Below are 26,275 nucleotides of genomic sequence, written 5' to 3' on the forward strand. Positions count from 1 at the left end.
GCCTTGGCAAAATGTCCACAAATTGCCAAAAACTTGCATACAAGCCAGCGGGTGGAACAAGCCTGCCTTCTAGTTACACAAAGCCACAGGTTTTCATTGTGCACCATTACGACCTTCTAGCCGCCAGAGTCCTGACAACCAATGACATCATCAGTTGATAAGGAGGATGACGGTTGCCTGCACAGCATCTAATTTGACCCTCCCCTCCCCTCATTAGCTCAGTGATGAAGAAAAACTGAGGGAGAAGAGAAATATTGGAATACTAGTCAGTACCAGTGCGCAAAGGTTTTTTTTGCTTTGGAAGAATAAATCACCTCTAATGTTGGGTGTCCTACATATATGAATGTTGCTGTGTTATATAAAAGTAGAATAGTTTTTCACATTGTAGAATGGGGTACCCTTTCAAAATTATGGACAGTCTTGAGGCACCCCATTTTATAATTCGATGCTTTAAGACTGTCCATAATTTTAAAAGGTGCCTTGACTGAAAAAAGGTTGAGAAACACTGATCTAGATTCCTTTTACAAATTGAATTCCAGAGAGAGTGAGATCTGCCTATTGCAGCACCATAGTGATAATGATGTAGAGATAAACAAAGACCTGCCTACTGGGGATAGCACATTGTAATTACCACTTTACCCTGTGTGGAACGTGTCTGCTTGGCAGAACTCTTTTCATTTCTAAGCATGAGCAAAATTGGACCCCCCAGCAATACTTCAAGATGTACAAATAGTGGAGTCATTCGAATGCCATTAAAAAGGTGTTAGAATTGTGCAACATTGTAATGTATGTCAAATAACATGCTTTATGGTGAAATGATTGAACACTTGGATTTTTAGTGGAAACAATTATTATTCTTGGAAAATATACAAGATAAGTAATCAAAAACACAGATTTGTGCCCAATGTACTATATAAAGTGTTTATTGTAAGCTGGGGAGTTTCTTCAGACTTAGCAAAAGACTACCTAGAAATTATTGGGCACGATGCAGAACTGTTAAAGGGGACTTTTCAATAAATGTGAAATTTGCACATAGAAATTCCTGACGTCACAATATACAGCAACCATATACTTTAAAAGAAGCTGTACCTTTTCCTATTAAAAAGCAATTGTTAAAGTGGAACTACACTATCTGAGCACCACAAACCAAATACGCCTTTTATTTAATTTTTATTATTCAAGGCAAACTCACCCATCCATCCATGTCTCCATGCTTTATTTTGCTGAGAAATCATTTTGAAAAACACCCCCTAGCATTTCTGTCCAGATCCATCTTATAGCAGACCAGCACCCGACTCACACCAGTTTTTTTTTCAGCTCCGCTCATCTTAAAGTGGAACTGCGCTGCATCTAAGCACCACAAACCAAAAATGCTATTTAACCTCTTCCATACCGGGCACTTTTACCCCCTTCCTGCCTAGGCCATTTTTCAGGTTTCAGTGCTCTCACACTTTGAATGACAATTGCGCAGTCATACAACATTGTACCCAAACTAAAAATTTATCATTTTCTTCACACAATTAGAGCTTTCTTTTGGTGGTATTTAATCACCACTGGGGTTTTTATTTTTTGCTAAATTAACAAAAAAAGACCAAACATTTTGAAAAAAAAACATGCAAATAAATAATTGTTCTTCATAAATTTAGGCCAAGATGTATTCTGCTACATGTCTTTGGTGAAAATAACCCAAATTAGGATGTATTTTTTAGTTTGTAGGAAAGTTATAGAGTTCACAAACTATGGTAAAGATCTGAATATTGATCAATCCTGAAGTACTGACAGCCAATCTAATTTCTTGAGGTCCAAGAATGTCAGAACAGTACAGATATCCCCAAATGACCCCTTTTTGCAGAGTAGACAGTCCGACGTACTTCATAAGAGGCATGGCAAGTTTTTTTAAGTTGTATTTTTTTGTCATAATTTTTTGGAAAATGAAAAAATGAAAAAAATTATTTTCACTATTTTTTTTTACATACTGTCACCAGTGCAATACAGTGTCATCATATAACTGGCATGGCGGTGATCAGGGACACTGACTGGTGATAGTATGAAAAAAAACAATTATAATTTTTTTTAAGTTTTATTTTTTTTTTATTATTTTTATTTTTTTATTACATTTTTTTTCTTTTTTTTTTTCTTTTTTTTCATATTTCACTATGACCAAAGTAGTACAATGTTACCATAGTAACATTGTACTACTTTGGGGAAGTGATCAGTATGTTTTTTTGTTTGTTTTTTTACACAATTTGCTTATAGCAAAGAATTCTTTGCTATAAGCAAGCATTTTACCTGAATGACATTGATTCATTCAGGGTTTTTTTTTTGTTGCTTAGCTGTGATTTGGCCATGGCTAATCACATGACACAGCTGGGCTGTGATTGGCCCAGCTTGTGCATGTGATCACTGTGACCATTCTCAGCTAGACACACTAGTATACAATGGATGGCATGAATGAAGCCATCCATTGTATACAACTGTCATGTGACCTGCTGTGATTGGTCACAGCAGGTCACATGGTACCGGCAACGGGGCTGGTACTCAGATCTGTCATCAGCCGTGTCCGAGGTACACGGCCGGTGACTGATTGCGCCACAAATTGTGCATGCCCGAAAGGATGCCATATGGCGTCCACCCGGAAAGGATTTTTCCGGCTGCCATTCGGCCATAGGCCGGGCGGGTAGAGGTTAATTCATTTTTGATATTTAAAGAAAACTCACATATCCATCCTTGTCTCCATGCTTTATTTTGCTGAGAAATCATTTTGAAAAACAACCCCTTGTATTTTTGGCAGTGGCCATCTTGAATAAGGGCAGATGATTCATGTAGCATTTACTTCCTGGAGTCCATCTGCCCTTAGGTCAGGCTGAGCAGAGAACCCTCCCTCCTCTCTTGAAGACTCCTGGGATGTATTTGCCAAAGGAAACCAGGAATTAGCTGAAGAAATGTAAAACACATTTTTAAAACAAGTAAATATAATATACCTTTCTATCTATTTCTATCTAAAGCAGCAGGGCTTTTTTTCAGCGGGAACAGGGGGAGGGAACGCTATTAACGGGACATCCAGCACTGAATGTATGAAATGGCAAGAGGTGCTGAGGTGTGCTGGAGGGTCTATTGATGCTGTTGGATCTATTGTTGTTGGGTGTGGGGGGATCTCTTGATGAGGAAGGAGTCTATTATTGTTGAAGGGTCAATTGTTGCTGGGATGAATCTACTGTTGAGGGAGGGGTCTGTTGTTGCTGGTTGCTGGGAGATCTATTGTTGCTACCCAGGGTCTATTATTGCTGGATAGGATCTGTTGTTGCTGGGGGTGCTTTTGTTGCTGGCAGCAGGGGATCTATTTTACTGCTTTTTATGTTTTTAGAAAATTCCACAAAATTACACTTGGTTCTGTATTCACAGTATACTAAAAGGGTTGGTACTGGTAGGGGCGGAGAAAAGGGGCGACTCGGAAGGGGGGAGTTCCTACACCTATTCTCTGAGAAATAAAGCCCTGGCTAGCAGCATAAGAATTAAACAGTCCTTGATGATTGAGAGAGTGAAGTTCCATTTTAAGGTGGTATGTGCAGATTTCAGATCCAGTGGATCCAGCGTTGTCCCAATGAGATCCTCTCACACCCAGCCACAGCTCTGTCCCATGCCGCCAAGTTCTTTTTGACATCATTGACAGGCCCACCAGCTCTTCCTAGTACAGCAGGCCAGCCCCCCAATGACACGCCAATAGGCCTGACTATTTTACAAAACAAGGTAAAAAAAAAGAAGCAAAAAACCACAATGGAATACCTGTTGAGTGGAGAGGGAGGGGCTGGAGTGGAGCGACGTAGTGGAAGAGGGTGAAGGTCCACTTTAAGTAAAGGCAGATGATTCAGTTAGAATTTACGTCCTGGAATTCATCTGCCCTTAGATCAGGCATGAAGGCAGGAGGGTTTGCTTAGCTGAGAAAACATCTCCTCCCCTCCTGAGGACTCTCTGGATGCATGACATAATTTGCCTAGGCCTGGAAACCATGATGTAACTGAAGAAGTGTAGAAAAATATTTGAAACAAGTAAATATGATATAGTTTCCTATCTATTTACTAATGCTAGCATAAGGATTAAAAGAAGTCACCAGGGGCAGACTGACAACTCATGGGGCCCCCCGGGCAATAGGGGATCATGGGGCTCCTGTGTCCTTGCCCAAACCCAAACCACACCCAAAAAAGCCTATGAAAAAGGTACCAGGGGCATCTCATGGGGCCCCCTACTGACCCTGGGTCCTCGGGCAGCGCCCGAGTTCCCAAATGGTCAGTCCACCCCTGGTAGTCAGTTTGATTGAGAGAGTGAAGTTCTGCTTTAAGCTCCAGGCAAATGATCATGCATCATCAGTCTATTGCAGGTAAGTTGAATCAGTTCTATAGTTTATTCTCCCCAGATCTCACACTACAATATTGTGGGAGTCTGTAGCATGGGACTGATTTGTGTCAGATCTATGTGAACACTGTCTGAGCTGCACAGGCACCAGGATTTGCATGATTGTAGGATCTCTGAGCCAGCATCTCAGACAGTACAGAAAATAGATGCTGACCCTTTATGGTGCCTGAACAAAGATGACTCACCCCTTCTGGAGAGAAAAAGCAAACAAAGCCTTGTCAGTGAGAATAACGTGATTATTGTGAGAGGTAATAAATACCTGTAAGTGTTACACTTGCACATTACTTACCATGCATTTAACTGCTTTAAATGTCCCCCCTCCCACCTTCATAGTTGAACTCAAGCCTTACCTTTAGTCTTGCACAGTTGTATGGACTCTTCTTCTGCCCTGAAATTGCTTACCCTAATTTTACTGTACACTGCGAGCTTCTCACAGTGTGCACCACAAGCTGCAGCAAGTCAGATAGAGTCCTCATTTCAGTCCTGGAAGTCATCCACCCAACTTCTTTGATTTTTTTCAGGCACAGATTGTTGAGCCGGTAGGTGCCCATTTCAGCAGAAAACCAGTCAAAATTCAAGCTGCGTATGGCCAGTTTTAGCTTCTTCCATTCACACTTACTTTGTGGTTTAGAAGATTTGTCAAAATGGGCAAAACAACTGATCTACACTGACACACTCCAAGGCTAGGTTCACACCTATACAGGTTGTGTTTGAGCCGTTTCTGCATTGTATTTTGCGTTGCGTTTTGCATTTTTGCACCTGCTTTTTTGCTGCGTTTTTTATGTGTTTTGCTTTTTGTTTTTTTTAATTTTACATTTTTCTTGTTGCTAGGCAGATTTAAAATGCAACACGCCTAAAAAATGCATGAAAAACTAAAAAAAAATGCAGCAAAAACGCAATACATGCTTTTCTGCAGCGTTTCCATTGAAGACTATAGGACCAAAAACGCAAATTTTTGCATTCAAAAGAGTCTCTGACTCTTGCAAGATTTGTCAAAATGGGCAAAAACAACTGATCTGCACTGACACACTCCAAGGCTAGGTTCACACCTATACAGGTTGTGTTTGAGCCGTTTCTGCATTGCATTTTGCGTTGCGTTTTGCATTTTTGCACCTGCTTTTTTGCTGCGTTTTTTATGTGTTTTGCTTTTTGTTTTTTTTAATTTTACATTTTTCTTGTTGCTAGGCAGATTTAAAATGCAACACGCCTAAAAAATGCATGAAAAACTAAAAAAAAAAAACGCAGCAAAAACGCAATACATGCTTTTCTGCAGCATTTCCATTGAAGACTATAGAACCAAAAACGCAACTTTTTGCATTCAAAAGAGTCTCTGACCCTTTTCAAAAAACACGGATTGCATTTGAGCAGTTTCTACATTGTATTTTGAGTTTTTGCACCTGCGTTTTTGCCGCATTATGCATTTTGCAGGGGGGGTTTAATTTTTTTATTTTTCTTGTTGCTATGCAGATTTAAAATGCATAACAAAAGCAGCAAAAATGCAATTCATGCTTTTATGCAGCGTTTCCATTGAGGCCTATAGAACCAAAATTGCAACTTTTTGCATTCAAAAAAGTCCCTGACCTTTTCCAAAAAACGCATCAGGTGAAAACATGCAGATGTGAATGTGTCGCATAGGAAATCATGTTAAATGGACTGTACTGCATTTCTGCAAAACGCTGCAGAAAACGCATAGGTGTGAACCTAGGGTAAAAGTAGATTAGGAGTTCTGACTCCTGATTTCACTTGCTGGGTACCATATGATGCCTTTTGCCTGTATTTCCAATTAGAGAGTGCTGCCTGAGACAGGATTAACACTTTACCCAAGTATCCCTGATCCTCTCTATCCAGCTACAACTTTAAATCTACTATCATTTTGATTCAGTATATATATATATATATATATATATATATTCAGTATACTAGCTACTTTTCTTTTTTAGTAAATTGTATTATATCATTTTTTGGAAAATTAAATTGTACAAAAAGTCAGCCAGTTTTACTATTTTTGTTGAAATATAAAACTATAGTTTTCTCATGCTCAGTTCCTCTGGGTTTACATCATTTTCGTAAGCCCCAGGGTGTTTCTATAATGTGAGACATTTGTAACCTTGCATTCTTAAAATCCATTATCTGTGTGGTATGGATGATGATGAAAAATGGTTTTCTCAGATTTCTCCATTAAGTGTACCAGGTTAAACCTGAAAAACAGGTTATGGTGACCTTTCTGTTACCATGGTTGTGCTGGCCGTGTAATTTCCTGCAGTAGTGCTGAAACACTTGGGTCACATAACCAAGACCAAGACGTGGACATTCATGAATGGGGCTCATCAAATTAGGACAAACACTGATTCGGCACTTACCGATTCTCCTGATTTTTGTGTAGATTTGTGTGATCTGTTGGGAGTTATACAGTTAGAAATTCAAACATGATGAATTGTATAATTCTCTGCAGACTGAACAACTCTGCGTAGCGCTGACCCCATCAAGTGCCACTGGATTCAATGGGTTTTACCCTATAGTGCAGAGGCAGCCAGGCACACAACAACAGTTCACTCACTCCGGCTCAATAATCTGTCTAGGGCAGTGGTTCTCAACCTTCCTAATGCCGTGACCCTTTAATACAGTTCCTCATGTTGTGGTGACCCCCAACCATAAAATTATTTACCCAGTAATTATAATTCATGAGTGTCATTTTACCTCCAATACTGCTGCTTTCAACACAGTAGCTGCTTTTAACAGAGTAGCTGCTTTCTACACAGTAGCTGCTCTTTACACATCGGAAATACAGTTGCAAGAAAAAGTATGTGAACCCCTTGGGATTAGATGTTGTCATGGTTTAATTGCACATAACATGTAAACATTCACAGTGCAGGGAGGAAAAAGTATGTGAGGCCCTAGCTTAATGACTTCTCCCAGAGCTAATTGGAGCCAGGAGTGAGCCAACCTTGACTCCAATCAGTGTGATGATATTGGATGTGTTGCTGACAGCTGTCCTGCCCTTAGAAAACACACACCTGTTTTGGGTTTACTGGTTTCAAGAAGCACTGTCTGATGTGAACCATGCCTTGCAGAAAAGAGCTCTCAGAAGACCTACAATCAAGAATTGTTGACTTGCATGAAGCTGGAAAGGGTTACAAAAGTATCTCCAAAAGCCTTGATGTTCATGTGTCCACGGTAATACAGACTGTCTACAAATGGAGAAAGTTTAGCACTGTTGCTACTCTCCCTATGCGTCGTCGTCCTGTAAAAATGACTGCAAGAGCACAGAGCAGAATGCTGCATGAGGTAAAGAAGAATCCCAGAGTGTCAGCTAAAGACCTACAGAAATCTCTGGCACATGCTAACATTTTTGTTGACACATCTACAATAAGGAAAACATTAAACAAGAATGGAGTACATGGGAGGACACCACGGAGGAAGCCATTGCTGTCCAAAAAGAATATTGCAGCACAATTGAAGTTTGCAAAAGAGCACCTGGATGTTCCACAGCACTACTGGCAAAATATACTGTGGACAGATGAAACCAAGATTGAGTTGTTTGGGAAGAACATACAACACTATGTGTGGAGAAAAAAAGGCACAGCACACCAACATCAAAACCTCATCCCCACTGTAAAACATGGCGGAGGGAGTATCATGGTTTGGGGCTGCTTTGCTGCCTCAGGGCCTGGGCGGATTGTTGTCATTGATGGGAAAATGAATTCCAGAGTTTACAAGACATTTTGCAGGAAAACGTACAACCATCTGTCCGCCAATTGAAGCTCTGCAGAGGATGGGTGATGCAACAGGACAATGACCCAAAGCATACAAGTAATTCAACAAAACAATGGCTGCAACAGCACAGAATACGCCTTCTGGAGTGGCCCAGTCAGAGTCCTGACCTCAACCCGATTGAAATGCTGTGGCATGACCTTAAGAGAGCGATTCACACCAGACATCCCAAGAATATTGCTACACTGAAACAGTTTTGTGAAGAGGAGTGGTACAAAATTACTCCAGATCATTGTGCAGGTCTGATCTGCAACAACAGGAAACGTTTGGTTGAGGTTATTGCTTCCAAAGGAGGGTCAACCAGTTAATAAGTCCAAAGGTTCACATACTTTTTCCTCCCTGCACTGTGAATGTTTACATGTTATGTGCAATTAAACCATGGCAACATCTAATGTTTGTGTAGTATTATGTTCAGCAGACTGTGTTCTTCTATTGTTGTGACTTAGATGACGTTCAGAGTACATTTTATTCCCAATTCATGCAAAACTCCACGTAATCCCAAGGGGTTCACATACTTTTTCTTGCAACTGTATGTGTTTTCTGATGGTCTTAGGGGACCCCTGTGAAAGGGTCGTTCGACCCCCAAAGGGGTCGTGACCCACAGGTTGAGAACCACTGGTCTAGGGGATGTTCTTTTTTTATTTATTGTTGAAAGATGTAACTGGGAAGGACACTGGGATACTCCAAAACATCAAAGCACACATTTTTCAGAGGACACTTTCTCTAGATCAGGGGTCTCCAACATTTCTAAGGAAAGGGGCAACTTACTGTTCTTCAGGCTCTTGGGGGGCCGGTCTGTGGCCAGTGGAAGCAGAAAATGTTGCCGGCCTCAGTGCCCCATCATTGGTTTTAATGGGTGGAATAATATCCCATTATTATCAACGAGAAGAATAATGCCCCATTGATGGCGTCAGTAAAGGGACTGGTGCCCCATCATTGGTGAAGCAAAAAGAAAGAGCGCACCAACCGTGTGCATTACCTCAGTAAAACTATGAATTTATTAAATAAAAAATATATATACTCACAAACAAGGAAGTATAACAAGCATAAACAGATCATCAAAGGAAATTGAAGTGTAGAGCCAGTGTGAGTCATATCATGAGGGTAGACTCTCAAAGTGAGGCTGACGCGTTTCGAAGGGGGACCCTTCTTCATCAGAGCTAACAACACAATGAGCGCCCTCCACCATATATACCTTGGGACTGAATGTAAGCCCTCCCATCTGGGCAGGGCCGTCCCCGGCCAGGAGGAGGGGCAACGGTGTCATCAAAACTTGCCAGCAACACTAATACACATCATTTGATGTAAGAAACAAATATGCGATCATGAAACACGAAGAATCAAAATGAATGGAGAACACATACAAGTCTAAAAAAAATATATATATATATATATATATATATAAAATATATTAAATGATAAATGCATATATATAAAAACAAATGATGATGGATGCATGCATATAATGCCTTATTGCACCGTTCTGTTGTGTGGGGGATAAAGGCAAGCAAAGGGCCACATCCAGTCTCCCAGTTTGGAGACTACTGCTCTAGTTGAATTCAACAGAGTCTTTCACTCCCAGCTGTAGACCAGGAGAATGGTAGAGCATGAGTAGGACATGTAAGTAGACTGGAACAGTCTAGGTTTCCTGCAGCTCACGACCGCAGGGTAGGTTTTAATGGTCATTGGGAGCAGACTGGAATAGTCTGAGTTCTTGCAGCTGAAGATCACAAGATGAACGTTAGGCATAACGGAGCCGTTTGTAACATCCACATATACCTGTGCAATCAGCAGAAGTGGAATGTTAGCTAGTAATAGTCAGATTCCACAGAACTTGCTCTGTAATGTTGAAGACATTACACAGCTTATCCAGGCTACTTTAAGTCCTTATGCACACTGGACGTTTTGTTAAGGCTGGTAACATTAGCTGTGTAAAGTCATATTAACAAACGTGAGTTTTTCAGCTTTTTTTTAGCATTTTTGCATTGGCGTTTAGCTGCTTTTAGCAGTTTTTAACATTTTGTTGACCAAAAAAAAAATTTTTTTTGTTAAAAAAAGTCCAAAAATGCAGGTGTGCTGCATTTTACCACATTTTGCCATGTTTTTCAGCATTAGAGTGTTTTTACAGCTAAAACACTCCTCTAGAAACCCACTAGTCCTGGGGTTTTTTTTCAGCCAAAAAATGTTGATTACAGTCTATGTGTGCATGGACCAATAGGATAACATGCTGGGGGGTTTACTAATATTCAATAGAGACGATGGGACTTTCAGGGTGCATGAACATGAAAACCAAACATATTAAAAAGCTACACAATTTTTATTTCATATTTTTTTAAAAACAAAAAAAGGAAAAAATACAGAAACATAAAAACAATTTCAGTACTAAGAGTGGAACTGAGATTCAAACTTGATTATATAATTGTAGTTATTCCCTACATGTTTTGCCCTCACGGGCTTCTTCAGGTGAAATTTGTGAAGAGATTTCAACCGCCGAGGCAGTCTAAAGGTATATCAAAAAGAATTATACGATTACCAAACAACTTTAATATATCCAATACAAAGTATTTAATCAAATATATATATGGGACTCAATGGCTCACCCTGGATGTGAAAGCTGGGGGGTTTACTAGCTGTAGAAAAAACATCAAAAGCCAAAAACAGCAGCCGTAAAAACGTCAAGTGTGCAAGAGGACTAAGTCTAATGAGTGTCCTGAGCATGAACAATTCCAACACTGATACTTCAATCCCCATTACTTTTCAACCACTAATATTAGTTATTATTGCTAAGTTTAGTCTCAGAATGGCCATAATATATAATGGATTTCCCTCATTCATTTTCTTGAATTTCACTCTTTATCATCACTTTTAAAACTGTGATAGCAGCTGCATCATGATCAACCACACTGTATTATATTCTAATTCTTGTTAATGCATCACTTTGTAATCAACTTCAACTGTGGACTTGTGCACAGCTGACTTTTATATTAAATTACTTTCTAAAAAAAAACTGTTGTAAAAATGCAAAAGAATTACAAGTCAGTTAAGTGGAAAATTTGGGCCTAGAATGAAAGGAGAACCAGATGCTTGGTATTCAATCACTGTGAAATAAAAGCACACCATGTGCTGCTCAGTACCTTTCACAGTGCATCGGGATATCTCCTACTCCATTATAACCATACTATATAAATATCAAGTCACAAAAATTCTACATTATATATGTTGGGTAGATGGTATACTGTATTAAAGACCATTTCTTCTGTGCTTCCCCTATATATGTGATCAAGCCTGTACTGGATGGACCGTGAGAGAGAGGTGGAGATTGGTGGGTCTATTAACATTGGATGTGATTTGACCTCATGAGTGTGCAATGTCGTGCTTTCCAATGGTGTAATTGACTATCTTTCATATTTTGTCTGGAGTTCAGTTTTAATGCCGTAAATTCATTCACGAAGTGCAAACACATTGCACTGGCAGGGCTCATTAAAATAGGTCCAGCACTTTGTTCTGCCCTCCTGTAACCTGAATTCAGCCAACAGCTGAAGTCACTCAGCCACTCCAGACTCTGGGGTGATCCTGACTTTAAAGTCGGCATCTATCCAAATGTCTGTACCGGCAGCTGGCTCAGCCTCATAGTGTGCTGTTGAGAACCTGAGCCAGCCATTCCCATACCCCCTCCACAGTCTAGTGCTCCAGTGAGCACTGAGAGAGCAAAGCAAAGAGGCAATGACTGACAATCACTGGCACTCTGCTCACTGAAGATGGAGAACTGAGTGATCAGTGGTCTTTGATTGTACAGTTCTTAGTCTTAGAGGCGGCGGGGTACAGATGCAGCATCAGACAAATGCTGCATCCATTTATGTGAGTATGATTGTTTTGGGGTTTTTTTTTATCACAAAATGATTTTACCTAGTGAATTGTTTTTTGACATTACTTTACGTATAGACTGGCAAGTTGAATTCACTAGGCAGGTTAGGGTGCAGAGTCTATCAGTGAATATTACAGTTAGGGTCTGTGTCAATGGGCTTCAAGAAGCAAATACTGCATGCTTTTGACATCAGTTTGAGACACTTCTGAGATCATTTAGAATTCATTGCAGGTGCAGTTGACCTTCTTCTTACCCATGTATGATCTGCTTCAGCTGCTTTACCATTTCCATAGTGAACAGAAGCCCGATCAAAGCAGCCCTTAGAGAGTAACTGTTTTGAGTTTCAAGTGAAACTGAAAGTTAGAAGATGCAGAGGTATTTCCTTCTTGTTTTAATGTGGTATACCAATTTCATCATGGAAAATCATTGGCCTCAACCTAGAACTCTGCAAACTTAGATCAAAAGATATATGTGTACATATAGAAACCGGAATGTCACTCTCTTAGTTGTTAAATGTTGTTTGTCTATTCTTTGACTAGATAAGGTCCTGTTAATAGCTTGCTTAAATTCACAAAATAAAGTGTACACTGATTGGATTCTTTCCATGACAAATTGCAATAGAGAAAATGGAAACATTACTTAAAGCTGAACTCTGGGCAGGACTATCCTTAGATTATATAAATGGCCGTTTCTTACCTGACACTATTCTTTAGCTCTTTTCATACAAGTGCACTGCCTCTTCTAAATATTTCTTTAAATCAGTGCTCAATTATGCTCTGTCATCTTGATTTACTTTTTACAAAACAGGTAGCTGAGATCCTTGCTATTCCCCTGGCCATCCGTCTTATAACTACCCCTCAGTAGTTCTCTGTTAGAGCAAGCAGGACATCCTCATGCTGCTACTCAGTGTGGTGACCCTCCAACTCCCATAGTGTTTTTTGAAGGACAGGTCAGGAAACTTCTGCAACCTCACACTGTAATCCCAGCCATTCACAAATATTGCCATAGAATCATTGGAACTGTAGTTTGAAATTGCAGAGCTGCTCAGAGAGTGGTTGTAATGTACCTATTTCTCTGATCCCCCCTCCACCCAGTCAGCACTGTTTAACCACTTGCCGTCCGCCTGCTGTTTATAAACGGCAGGACGGTGGCACTCCAGGGGCGGGTTGCCGTTCATAAATGGCACCCGCCATTTCTAGCTGTGCGCACTCCCTGGGAGTGCGCAGCACCGTGAATCGGTGCCCGCTGTGTCCTCCGAACACAGTGAAACACCGATTGTCGGACGGGACCTCTGTACGAGGTCCCGATCATGTGATCACTGATTGGCCAATTAGTGATCACATGCAAAGTAGTAAGCAAGATGTCACTGGTGATATCATTGCTTACTATGTGTGAAATCTGTGAATGATCACAGAGATCACATGGTACAAGGCTATTCACAACAGCATTGTACCATGTGACAAGCTGTGACCAATCACAGCTCACTCAGTAGTTCTCAATGGCTGCAAGAATGCAGACAGAGAGAAAGAGAAATTATTGCTTTTACATCCTATATGGGTATAAAAGCAATCGCTGTAAAAAAAAAAAAATCTTCATCACCCCCCACAAGTAGTACAGTGTCACCATGGTGACACTGTACTGCTAGGGTGACAGTATGTAAAAATAAATACATAAATAAATAATATAAAAAAATAAAATAAAAATGTAAAAAAAAGTTTAATAATTATAATTTTTGGTTATAAACTAATTTGGCTTTTTTTTTTTTTTTACTAAAAAGATAACGGAATACATTTTGGCAAAGATTTATGATGAAAGATTATTTATTTGCAAACTTTTATAAGAAATACACTTTTTTTCAAAATTTTTGGACTTTTTGGACTTTTTCATTTACATAGCAAAAAAAATAAAAATCCCAGCGGTGAATAAATACTACCAAAATAAAACTTTATCTGTCTCAAAAAAATGGTACAAAATTCATATGGGTACAGTGTTGCATGACCGCGTTTAGTAGTATCCCAGAGTTCACTTTTAAAGTAGATAAAGTAAGGAAGAGTATAACCCCTATAAAGTTTATTTTTGCCATCTGTGTCCCATTGGGGAGATTTCCCTACACTTCCTGTACCAAAGCCAAAAAAGGAAGTGAGAGAAAATCCCTCTAAAGCAAAGGAATCCCTTGTTGTCTTTGAGGTCACCAGAACTAGTGTACCCTTTGGAAGAGATCTCCACTATCCTTGTTCTGGGAGAGCCCAAAATTTGGGATTTTCTTTTACTTTCACTTTCACTTTACTTTTACTTTCACTTTAGGACAATTAGAGAAAGCACACACAGCAATAAAAATGCAAGTGTTCTAATACATCTCCACTCAAATTTAGTACAAAAACACTGCCACCTATTACTCCGATATTATCCCACACAGTTAAAGTGCTCCAACCTGATTTTCTCTGTCAGGCAGTGGTATGGTGCTTCACTGAGCCAGACAAGCAGTCTCCATCTGCTTCCCAATAGATATGATTAAGGTCTTCTTCTGGACTGAAACGCATTAGCGTGGGTCTATGGAACATTTTACTACTTGTTCTCAAAAAAGAAGATTTTTGTTTATTTTCACCATGTTGCCAACATTCGTTTATGTATTACTCTGATACTGGTTTTAAAAAATCCAAATGCTTTGGGTCCAAATTTGTACAACCAGAGTTTAACTTCAATTATGGCAAATGTAAGACAGCTTGAATGAAAACCAGTTTGGTGATGATTGCGGGAATATCATTAACATACGGAGTGTAGCAGCAATAGTCCTACTCAGGTCAGTGCATATTCTGCCCCTGAAATACATCATTGTGTCTTCTACTCTTTTATTTCCCAACTTCAATTGCTATCTCCTCTGTTCCATTTATATCTCTCTCTCTGTACCTTACCCTTTCACTTTTTTACTTTCTTTGTCTTTCCTCCTTACTTTGCACTTCTAGTTTTTCTTACACTCTGATCAGGGGTGCCAAACACTACAACCAGTGAATAACCTGTTCAACATGGGCCATATAGAAAACACCACACTAGTATTTCAGCTGAGGTTCCCTAAGCATTTGTATTACAATTAGAGATGAGCGAATCGAACATGACGAAGTGGAATTCGTTCCGAAGATTTGGAAAAATTCTATTCGCGACGAATCCGAAGATTAGCAAACTTCGGATGCACGAATCGAATTTTCCCAAAAATGGCGGCGACATGTGTGGCGACGGAGAAAATGGACAGAGAAGATTGGGCGGGGATCTCTGGGAAGGCGCGCAGACAAGGCGCGCTGACCCATAATGCATTCATGACATGTGATCGCATTAGCCAATCAGCAGCCAGCCAGCACTGTGTAATGGTGGAGCTATAAATCGCGGCCATCTTAGAATTCTCCATTAGCCTCCGGTCATTCAAGAGATATGATCTTCTTCGCACCCACGGCATTACCTCATAAAATTTCTGCATTGCATCTGCAATCACAACGCTGACTTCCCGGATCGCCACTCAGCCATTGGACTCTTGATAGTCGTCTCCCCACACTGCTGCTGGGGGGACTTTTTAACCTAGGCCTGTGTATGGCCTTCAATTGAAGCTGCTTCCGCTCCGCCACTCTGCCATTGGACTCTTGATAGTCGTCTCCCCACACTGCTGCTGGGGGGACTTTTTAACCTAGGCCTGTGTATGGCCTTCAATTGAAGCTGCTTCTGCTCCGCCACTCTGCCATTGGACTCTTGATAGTCGTCTCCCCACACTGCTGCTGGGGGGACTTTTTAACATAGGCCTCTGTATGGCCTTCAATTTAAGCTGCTTACGCTTCGCCACTCTGCCATGGGCCCCTGTACCGCCTCCTCTTGCTGCTGCCGGGTCCAGAGTGTGTCATGGGTCCCTGTACGGCCTCCCATTGCTGCTGACTTCATCGCCAGACTCTGCCATGTGCCACTTTCAGGTCTCCTTACACTGTTGGTGGGTTCCATTTTGTGATAGGGTGCTGTATGGCCTTCCATTGCTGCTGCCTCCACCGCCACCCTGCGCCATGTGCCTCTGTCGTCTGCTCACGCTGCTGACGGCTTCCGCTTTTTAACCTAGGCCTGTGTATGGCTTCAGAATAATGCTGCCTACACCGCCACCCTGCGCCATGTGCCTCTGTCGTCTGCTCACGCTGCTGCCAGGTCCATACTGATTCATGGCCCCCTGTACCGGCTCCTCATGAACGTGGTTCAGCGGGTTTGCATCACTTAACGGCAAATCGTTGACAAACGCTGGGACGTTCAGTGTTGTGCGCATTAAGCCAGACACCAAAGGGCAGCACAGACCTGTTATTATTCGCTCAAGCATGGCTGAACAAAACCAGTCTCTACCACAAATTGGACCCAGACCTGCCCAGGGTCTCGTAAGTAGATTGCACGGAGGAGTAGAGTTCGTTATTGGAATTAACTGTGAGGGACTTTTAAACCTAGGCCTGTGTATGGCCTTCAATTGAAGCTGCTTCTGCTCCGCCACTCTGCCATTGGACTCTTGATAGTCGTCTCCCCACGCTGTTGCTGGGGGGACTTTTTAACATAGGCCTCTGAATGGCCTTCAATTTTTGCTGCTTACGCTCCGCCACTCTGCCATGGGCCCCTGTACCGCCTCCTCATGCTGCTGCCAGGCCCGTAATCTGCCATGGGCCCCCGTACCGACTCCTCATGCTGCTGCCAGGCCCGTAATCTGTCATGGGCCCCTGTACCGCCTCCTCATGCTGCTGCCAGAACCAGAGTGTGTCATGGGTCCCTGTACGGCCTCCCATTGCTGCTGTCTCCATCGCCACACTCTGCCATGTGCCACTTTCAGGTCTCCTCACACTGCTGGTGGGTTCCATTTTGTCATAGGGTGCTGTATGGCCTCCCATTGCTGCTGCCTCCACCGCCACACTGTGGCTCCACACTCTGGTTTTGGCCCCGTGACTGCCCAAATGAGTGAAGTGTGCGGTGATTCTAAGATCGACGGCACTCATCTGCATGTCATACTGACTGACAGTATTATTTCTCTTCCCCAGCAGACTCCAAGGGCATTTAAATTAAAGGTACAGTGTTCTGCACTAATATAAAGGCTCTCTGAAGCCTAGAAACACCCTTTTTATAAGTTAAATTCGCAGCAAATATATTCGGCTCGAAGCGAATTTATTTGGCGAATTCGGCGAATCAGCCGAACCGAATTTTTGAATAATTCGCTCATCTCTAATTACAATACCAATATATCCTCATTGCCAATATACAATATATATATATATATTTATACACACACACTGTATTGGGACACCCCTCCAAATCATTGAATTCAGGTGTTCCAATCACCTCCATGACCACATGTTTATAAAATCAAGTACCTAGGCATGCAGACTGCTTCTACCAACATTTGTGACAGAATGGGTCGCTCTCAGAAGCTCAGTGAATTCAAGTGTGGTACTGTGATAGGTTGCCACCTGTGCAATATATATATATATACACTGCTCAAAAGAATTAAAGGAACAATTTGAAAACACATCAGATCTTATTGGGGAAAAATATCATGTTGGATATCTATATATGATATGGACAGGGTAATGTGTTAGGAACATAAGGATGCCCCATTGTTTGATGAAAATGAAACTAATCAACCTACAGAGGACTGAATTCAAAAACACCACGAAAATCAAAGTGAAAAAATGATGCAGCCGGCTGGTCCATTTTGCTGAAATTTAATTGCAGCAGCTCAGAATGGTACTCAATAGTTTGTATGGCCCCACGTGCTTGTATGCAATACATCCATCCATGAAATTTCCTTGCTTCTAAATATTCCATGGTCAACTGTTAGTGGTGTTATAACAAGGTGGAAGCAACTGGGAACAACAGTAACTCAGCCACGAAGTGGTAGGCCATGTAAAATGACAGAGCTGAAGCGCACAGTGCGCAGAAGTCGCCAACTGTCTGCAGAGTCAATAACCAAAGACCTCCAAACTTCATGTGGCCTTCAGATTAGCACAACAGTGTGTAGAGAGCTTCATGGAATGGGTTTCCATGGCCGAGCAGCTGCATCCAAGCCTTACATCACCAAGTGCAATGCAGAGCAGAGTTTGGTATAGGGTGATTATGGTGTGGGATTGTTTTTCAGGGGTTGGGCTTGTCCCCTTAGTTCCAGTGCAGCGAGCTTCTAAGGCATTACATACCAAGTATATATCTTTACTTTCAATACTCCAACAAAGGATGCAGATGCTGCTGTACTTTTTTTGCAGTTTTCTCGTGATGAAAAAATCTAGTGTTAGTCAGGCATCCATTCCCTACATTAATTCATTTTTAACACTCAAAAATTTTATTCCATTTCTTTAGCATGTTGTGATTCCACTTACTTTATGGAATGAGTTAAAAGGGTACAACAAAAAATATTTGACTGTATGAGTCATTATTGAATTCAGGACTTTTTAATGAAAATGCCACATAACTACCAACTAATATAATAAACTATTGTTAGACATAGTGTTAGGGTTAGGTGATTCTGTTTTGAAATACGAAACAAGACCCACACAAAAGGTAAAATGATGGGTTACTTAGTACCCTTGTGCTATGTTGAAATATTTTGCCATGTGTTAAGCTGGCTACAGTCAGATCTTTTATTATATTTAATATTTTAGATCCACGACTGTTGACCAGGACACTATGGAACTATAAGGTTCCTCCGCAGATTTCTAGGGGTTCCTTGAGCTGTGACTAGTTGATCTCCCATGTAATGTGGTCTGCACAGTTCCGGGGGTACAAATGTACAATTCTCAATGTACATGTTCCTGAAAAATGGCTGTGATTATAAGTGACCACCGGCTGAAAAAACAAAGATATTAAAAGTAAAAAGTATGTCACCAGCACACCAAGGATCTTCAGAACAGGTCCAAAGTTTTATTCAATGATCACATCATAATTACAGAGGCAATGTTTTGCAGCCATGCAGGACCCCTTCATCAGGCAGGTGACGATGGTCCAAGAGGTCATGAAGGGGTCCTGCGTGGCTCTGAAACGTTGCCTCTGAAATTATGATGTGATCGCTGAATGAAGCTTTGGACCCGTACTGAAGATCCTTGATTAGCTGGTAACATACTTTTTGCTCTGAACAATTCCAGGGCCAACACCACTTAGTAGAGCCAGCGGCATGACAGCAATGACCTTTATAGCTACAATAACAACAATTACCAAAACCTGTATGGTGAGTCCATACCTAAGCAATTCATTACAATTGCATACAGTCAGCTAAACAATAACACTACACAAATATATACAATTTTACTGACCTGTCAGATCAACAAAGTCTGATTGTGTGAGGCCATCATTAGGTGTCTGTTGTGACCACTTCAGTGCTTTGTGACATTTTTAATTAAAGGTAGACTAATGAATATTATATTCAGTGCAAGAAGTTACATGTTTACAGTATATTAAGGCAGCACACACTCACAACAGCATGTTTGCCATAGTTAGCTTATGCTGAGCATACATGAAAACTGGAGGAAAGAACAATTGAAGGTTTGACCATAACAATTAACTTGAATTTACTTCTGAGGTTCTAATCTAGAAAAATAATAGTTCCATCCAGTTGACTGTATCACCTTGCATTCCAGTTTGTTGACATGAAGGATATTGGGATTAAATATCTGCAAGGAATGTAAAATATTCAGAATAACCGTTGTTTACCAAGTATGAACACACATTATGAAATAGGAAGTTAGCAAACAGTTGGTTTTAACAGAGAAACTGAAAGTTTTACACAATTATAAATGAATCACTTTGGTTTCTTAAAGGAGACGTACAGCCAAAGCTCTTTTGGCTGTATTCCCCTCTGGTTCACTGGAGTGCAGTTCGTTCTGCACTCCTGTGACCCGTTTTCAGCTGACAGCCCCTCACTCAGCACCTCCAGGCTGGGGAAAGATCCCAACTTTAAAGTCAGGATCCTCCCCAGAGTCTGGAGCGGCACCTGGCTCAGCCTCTCAATGATCTGCTTAAATCGCTCCCTCCCCCTCTACAGCCCAGCTCTCTGCTCAAAGCGGTGGTAAGAACTCAGTGATCAGTGGTCATGTGATCGCTGAGTTCTCACACTTACAGCAGGCAGGGGACAGATGCAGCATCAGACCAATAGCTCCCCCATACTCAGAAGTGGGATCACTGGTAATGCAAATTTAATTGGGGAAGGGGGGGGTGAGTTGGGCCTTTAGAATCATACTGTCACAGAGCCGCTCAGATTGGCCCTGTACACTATGTCTGTGATTGACGGGCACAGCAGCAGCCTTAGGGTAACTGTGCAGTGCTGCTTTTAAATGGTGCTGGGGAAAAAAGTTTGTACCACTTTACCATTTAACGATAGATAGATAGATAGATAGATAGATAGATAGATAGATAGATAGATAGATAGATAGAGATTCTGTAAGATAGATAGATAGATAGATAGATAGATAGATAGATAGATAGATAGATAGATAGATGGATAGAGATTCTGTAAGATAGATAGATAGATAGATAGATAGATACATAGATACATAGATACATAAACAGATGAATAGAGATTCTGTAAGATAGATAGATAGATAGATAGATAGATAGATACATAGATAGATAGATAGATACATAGATAGATACATAGATATATTTTGGGTAAAGTTGCACAGCCGTTTTTATCTACAGACATCGCTTATTTGCACAGGCAGTTTATTGGTAAAGGTGAACTATGCATTTTATGAATGTAATAGAACTGTGTTCTATTAGAATTATCCAATCAAGTGCAAGCAAAAAAAATTTTTTTTTATTCACCTTGCACGTGATTGGATATTCAAAGTCAGCACAGCTTCATCATGTTGAGTCACCGGTCACACCGCTGCAATTTAAAATCATGCAATATCAGCACAATTTCAGGTGAGATTTCTGAAGACTTTATTTCTACTTGCAAAGATTTTCAAGGAATGTTTGCAATTTGCAACGCGATTTCCATTATATTCTATGTATGTGAAATCGCATCAAAACTGCAGAAGAAGTAATGCAGGAACAACTTTAGAAATTGCTCTGCAGGAAATCGCAGCAAATGTTAAGACACTGACATTCACATTAATTAGAAGCGATTTCAGGTGCGATTTCAATTCGCAAATTGCACCTGAAATCTCACCAGTGTGACAGGGCACTTACTAAGTTATTAGACCATTCACTTTACAAATAGAACATTCACTTTGCTAAGTGAGCAGCCACTACTCCTTTAGTAAGTCTGGCCAACTGAACACAATGGAAAGATTAATCCATTAACCTCCCTGGCGGTATTCCCGAGTGTAGCTCGGGGTAAAGTTTCAGCACCACAAGCGGTAACCCCGAGCTACATTCGGGAATACCTTGCAGCGCTACTCCGCTATCTCTTCTTCACTTACCTTGTCCTGCGCTCCTGCGATGTCCTCCCTGCAGCGTCCCCTGCAATGTCCTCTGGCCGATGCTGGCATCTGTCTTCTGGGTTCCGTCCCCTGCGACGTCGCGACGTACGGGGGATGGAACTGGAGGGAAATTTGAAAGTTGTAAAAGTGACATTCACTAAATACACTAAAATCACATAGTAAAACATTACTGTATCAAACCATTTCACATACATTTTGTCCCTAGTGCTTTGTCCTGTGCCCTGCCTGCATTTTTACTGTTCTTTCTGCCTGGAAACTGAGAAATGTCCATGGCGTCCAAAAAGCGTCCCTTTAGGTCAAAAGTGGTTTTAGACCAGCTAGAGAACAGCGATAGTAAATTAGAATCACTTGCAGAATTGAGTGATAATGATTCGTGGGGGAATTCATCATCAGACACTGAAAACGATTTTGCGACTTTGCTCAGTGATGTGCGAACTTAAATTTATTATTATATTATTATTTTTTATGATTATTTATTAAATTATAATTTATGATTTTGTGTTTCAAATTTGATCATACCCGGGATGTTTACTAGACTTTTGTTCAGACAGTTTCAGTGAGTTATTCCTAAAAATTACAGGCCTGCAATAAAAAAACTACATATTCCCATGCAAAAAAATATACCGCTTTGAGCACAGAAATATGGACATAATCAGACCGCTAGGGAGGTTAATCTACTCCTCAGCTCACCCCATGAATTTCCTCACATATAACCGATTTACTAACAGACACATCAGTCTGGATGTCACACCACTTCCTAAAACTCAATCTATCCAAAACTGAGCTCATAATATCTCCTTCCCCACCTGCCCCTTCTCCTGATTTCTTCTTCAAGATCAATGGAACAAATATCAACCCATCCCCACATGCCAGGGTGCTAGGTGTAACTCTGGATTCTGAATTATCCTTTCAGGCCCACATCCAATCCCTGTCCAAATCATGCCGCCTCAACCTCTGCAACATCTCCAGAATACACCCCTTTTTAATTAATGGTACCACAAAGCTCCTAATTCACTGCACTTTTACAATTACTGCAACTCCCTCCTCATTGGCTTACCTTTACATAGGCTATCCCCCCTCTAGTCCATCGTGAATACTGCTGCCAGGCTCATCCACCTTACCAACCGTTCAGTGTCTGCTACCCCTCTCTGCCAATCCCTCCACTGACCTCCAATCAGTGTCCTCTACCCCTCTCTGTCAATCCCTCCAGTGGCTTCCAATAACCCAAAGAATAAAATTCAAAATACTAACAACTTACAAAGCCATCCACAACCCCCAGCTATGTCACCAACCTGGTCTCAAAATATCAACCAAACCGCTCTCATCGATCCTGCCAAGATCTTCTGCTCTCTAGTTCCAGTGTCACCTCCTCCCATGCTCACCTACAGGACTTCTTCTGAGCTTCTCCCATCCTATGGAACTCCCTACCCCAATCTGTCTAGCTATCTCCTAATCTATCCATCTTTAGACGATCCCTGAAAACCTTTCTCCTTAAAGAAGCCTATCCTGCTTCTAACGAGTAAACTGCCTTTGATTTCCTCCATCAGCTTATCCCACACAGCTATTACCTTTTGTATCACTCAACCCTTCCTCCTAAACTGTAAGCTGTAATGAGCAGGGCCCTCTGTGTCCTCTTGTATCAAATAATATTGTAACTGTAATGTCTACCTTCTTTTTGTAAAGCACTGCGCAAACTGTTGGTGCTATATAAATCCTGTATAATAATAATACAGGTGGGGGGTTGAGTGTTTACAGATATGGGGGGGGGCTAAGTATGTACAGGTGTGGGAAGGGGGGCTGAGTAAGCTCTAACAAGCAGGGCTCTCTGCTTCCTCTTGTATTTCAATATTTGTATTAATTTATAAACAGTTTAAGACAAGAGCAACAAAACACGCCCATGCAGGGGCTATCAATTGCACATAAAAAAATTCGAAAAAACAGTGATCTAACACCAACAGAGCAAAAGGTGCGCCCACGCAGGGGCTATCAATGGTGCATAAATTACAAAAATATTAGCATAACACCTACAGTAACTAAAGACAGCTATCCACTGCCACACCAAAAAACACAGAAAAAGAAAAGGAAAGAGGACTACAAAAGAAAAAAGATAACAAGACCAAGAGCAGGGGTCCCAGAATGCCAATACCAACGAGCAACATCACAACCCCAGACTAGCTGGGGGGAGCGAGGGAAAGCTCTGCTTCCTTTTGTACCAAATTGTATTGCAACTGTAAATAAATGCCCCTAGCGAAAATAAAGAAGAAATAGCGCAGGGCATACATGACTAGGCCCAGAGTGGGGGAGGGAGGAGCAGAAAGGGTTAAGGTTAGCTCCAGGGGCATTTGTTATTGTTAGTGGGGGGTAGCTGATTGGTAGAGGTTGGTGTAGGTGGGGTTTTGCAGCACCTTAGGGTGGGAGGTTCTGTGAGGGGGGCGTCAGTTTAGCTGGACGGCAGAAGTGTGAGCTTCCCTCCCGCCCTCCCTGTTTGGGTGAGTTTTTGGGTCCCTCCAGGTAGAGGGGGGATTATGTTGGTTCATGGGCGGTTGTTGGTCTTTGGAGGCGGTTCTTATTTGGAAGGTAAACAACAATGGTGTGGGACCCATCGGTGGTATGGGATGCCCCGGGGACTTTCCCAGTTAACCAAGGTTTAACTGGAAGGTGGTGGTGCTGCACTGCGGACAGTATGATTGTCTCCGAGCTGGTTGGTTGCGGCTGGAGGCCTAGTGTATAGGTTGTCCGCAGGTGCATTTCGGATTGTTTGGGGTGCCTTCGAAGACCAACAACAATTCTTTGGGTTTCTGTTATAAGGAATGGTTGGTGTATTGTAACTTGAGTTGTTAATAAAAGGCCATGTTGGCCATTTACTCCAAAATTGGTGTCATGTCTTTTGTTAGTATAATTGGTTAAGGGGAAGGGGGTTGGTGCGGAACGGTAATGGTGGTAATGGGGAAGTGGACGAGCCTATCTCTGGTGCAATAGTCATGTCTATCTTCATTTTGTAAACTACTGTGCAAACTGTTGGCGCTATATAAATCCTGTATAATAATAATTTTATTTTGTTAGTAATCTGCAGTATGTCAAATGGTTGCAATCCTTTAAAATAAAATGACATACCATTGTTTCTGCATCTTTTCTGTATGTAGCTTTGTGAATTTTGTTACAACAAGGAGGAATAATCATCCTGCCTCCAACACACACACAAATCTTAATATTTTAAAATTTGTCAGCAAAGTATATTTGTGCTTGCAGTGATCTATGTATCTCATCGTTGCTCTCGCATTGTAGAGGCTGTGCGGTCTAATTTGTATAAAAACCGAAGGCATAACATGTGGACGGAATGTGTAAGGAACATAGTAACCACAAATGACTGCAATCCAAATAGTTCAAGTTCCACAAACCTTTGTGCTTATTACTTCATTTCTACCTGTAGGAAGACAGGCAGGGTTACATGGACTTCACCAGTGTGTGGGTGTATAGAGGAGGGGCCGAGAAGGAAAAATGAAAGATTACTCTTAACTCTTTCCTCTGCAGACAGGTGATCAGCCCCCACCTACTACATGAGCAAGGTGATTTCCAAGAAAACCATTAACTATGTTTGCTTTAGTTAGATCTGACCATAATACATGAGTGGGAAGATTATTTTAGCATTAAAGAGACTTTTAAACATGCGTAGGTCTAACAGAAATCATTTGAGCCTCTGTTCTGTATACTTAAGTGAGGGCTGGATGCTGTTACTTCAATGTCCTTAAACCTTTTCTTTTTTTCTTTACCTTTAAGAAAAATGTACTGCATGGACAGCATGAAGCTGATAAAATATGGACCAAAGAAGGTTTTTACACTATTATTATCTTCCTCAGCACATTTGTCATAATCGTCACATGCTTAATGGTGAGTCCTACATTCCTATTAAAAATATGTATATCGTTGTCCTATAATGTCACTGTTACATAAAATGTATATGGCAAACTATTCTTCGTTCAATGAACTAACCTATAGCAGAGGTAGATTGGTTTCTTATGATGTGCTGTCCGCATTGTCTTAATGGTCAGTGTAGTATTTTAAACTTTTTTAACCCAAATCAAGCAATAAAATTTATTCTTGCATCTGTTCACCAATCAGGACAATGAAAGAAGATTTCTTATTGGTTATAACACTTTGCATGCTGCTCTTTGCAGTTTAAAATTGTTGGGTATGAGAAATGTAAAGAATACTAAAACGTCATGCTTTAGTGTTTTAGCAAAATAATAGAATATATCAGGTCGGCAAATTAACATTTTGCTTTTAAACAAGGATCAGCAATTACAGTATCGATCATTCCTGATACTGTCCACTAAGAAAATATGCTATGACAATTTTATAATTTTGTTATCTTCATGAAAAGCACAAAAATCATATAAACTACGGCAAAGAGTGTGAATGTCATTTACACTCTTTGCCGTAGTTGATATGATTTTTGTGCTTTTCATGAAGATAAAAAAATTATAAAATTGTCATAGCAAAGAGTGTAAATGTACATTCAGGTCTATGTGTAACCCTAGGGTCACACCTAAGCGTTTTCCGCAATGTTCTGCAGAAATGCAATACAGTCCATTTAACATGATTTCCTATGGGACAAGTTTACATCTGCGCGTTTTCACCCGGTGTGTTTTTTGGAAAGGGTCAGGGACTTTTTTAACACAAAAAGTTGCTTTTTTGGTTCCGTAGACTGCAATGGAAACACTGCAGAAAAGCTTATATTGCGTTTTTGATGAGTTTTTGCCATGTTTTGTAAGTGTTCTGCATTTTAAATCTGCCTAGCAAC

The 26,275-nt window shown here is 40.9% G+C and overlaps 1 protein-coding gene across 1 annotated transcript in view; it reads left to right on the plus strand.

Moving 5' to 3' along the window:
* PTPRR (protein tyrosine phosphatase receptor type R) overlaps positions 1-26,275 on the plus strand; it is a 227,503-nt gene that overhangs the window by 95,982 nt on the left and 105,246 nt on the right. The window contains exon 5 of the mRNA XM_089674106.1: positions 25,252-25,362. Coding sequence (XP_089530232.1) covers positions 25,252-25,362 — 111 coding nt within the window. The remainder of the gene's footprint in view (positions 1-25,251; positions 25,363-26,275) is intronic.

Source organism: Staurois parvus, unplaced genomic scaffold, assembly GCF_062004578.1.
Source record: "Staurois parvus isolate SC_StPar_1 unplaced genomic scaffold, SC_StPar_1.0 ptg000147l, whole genome shotgun sequence".
NCBI classification, from domain to species: Eukaryota; Metazoa; Chordata; class Amphibia; order Anura; family Ranidae; genus Staurois; species Staurois parvus.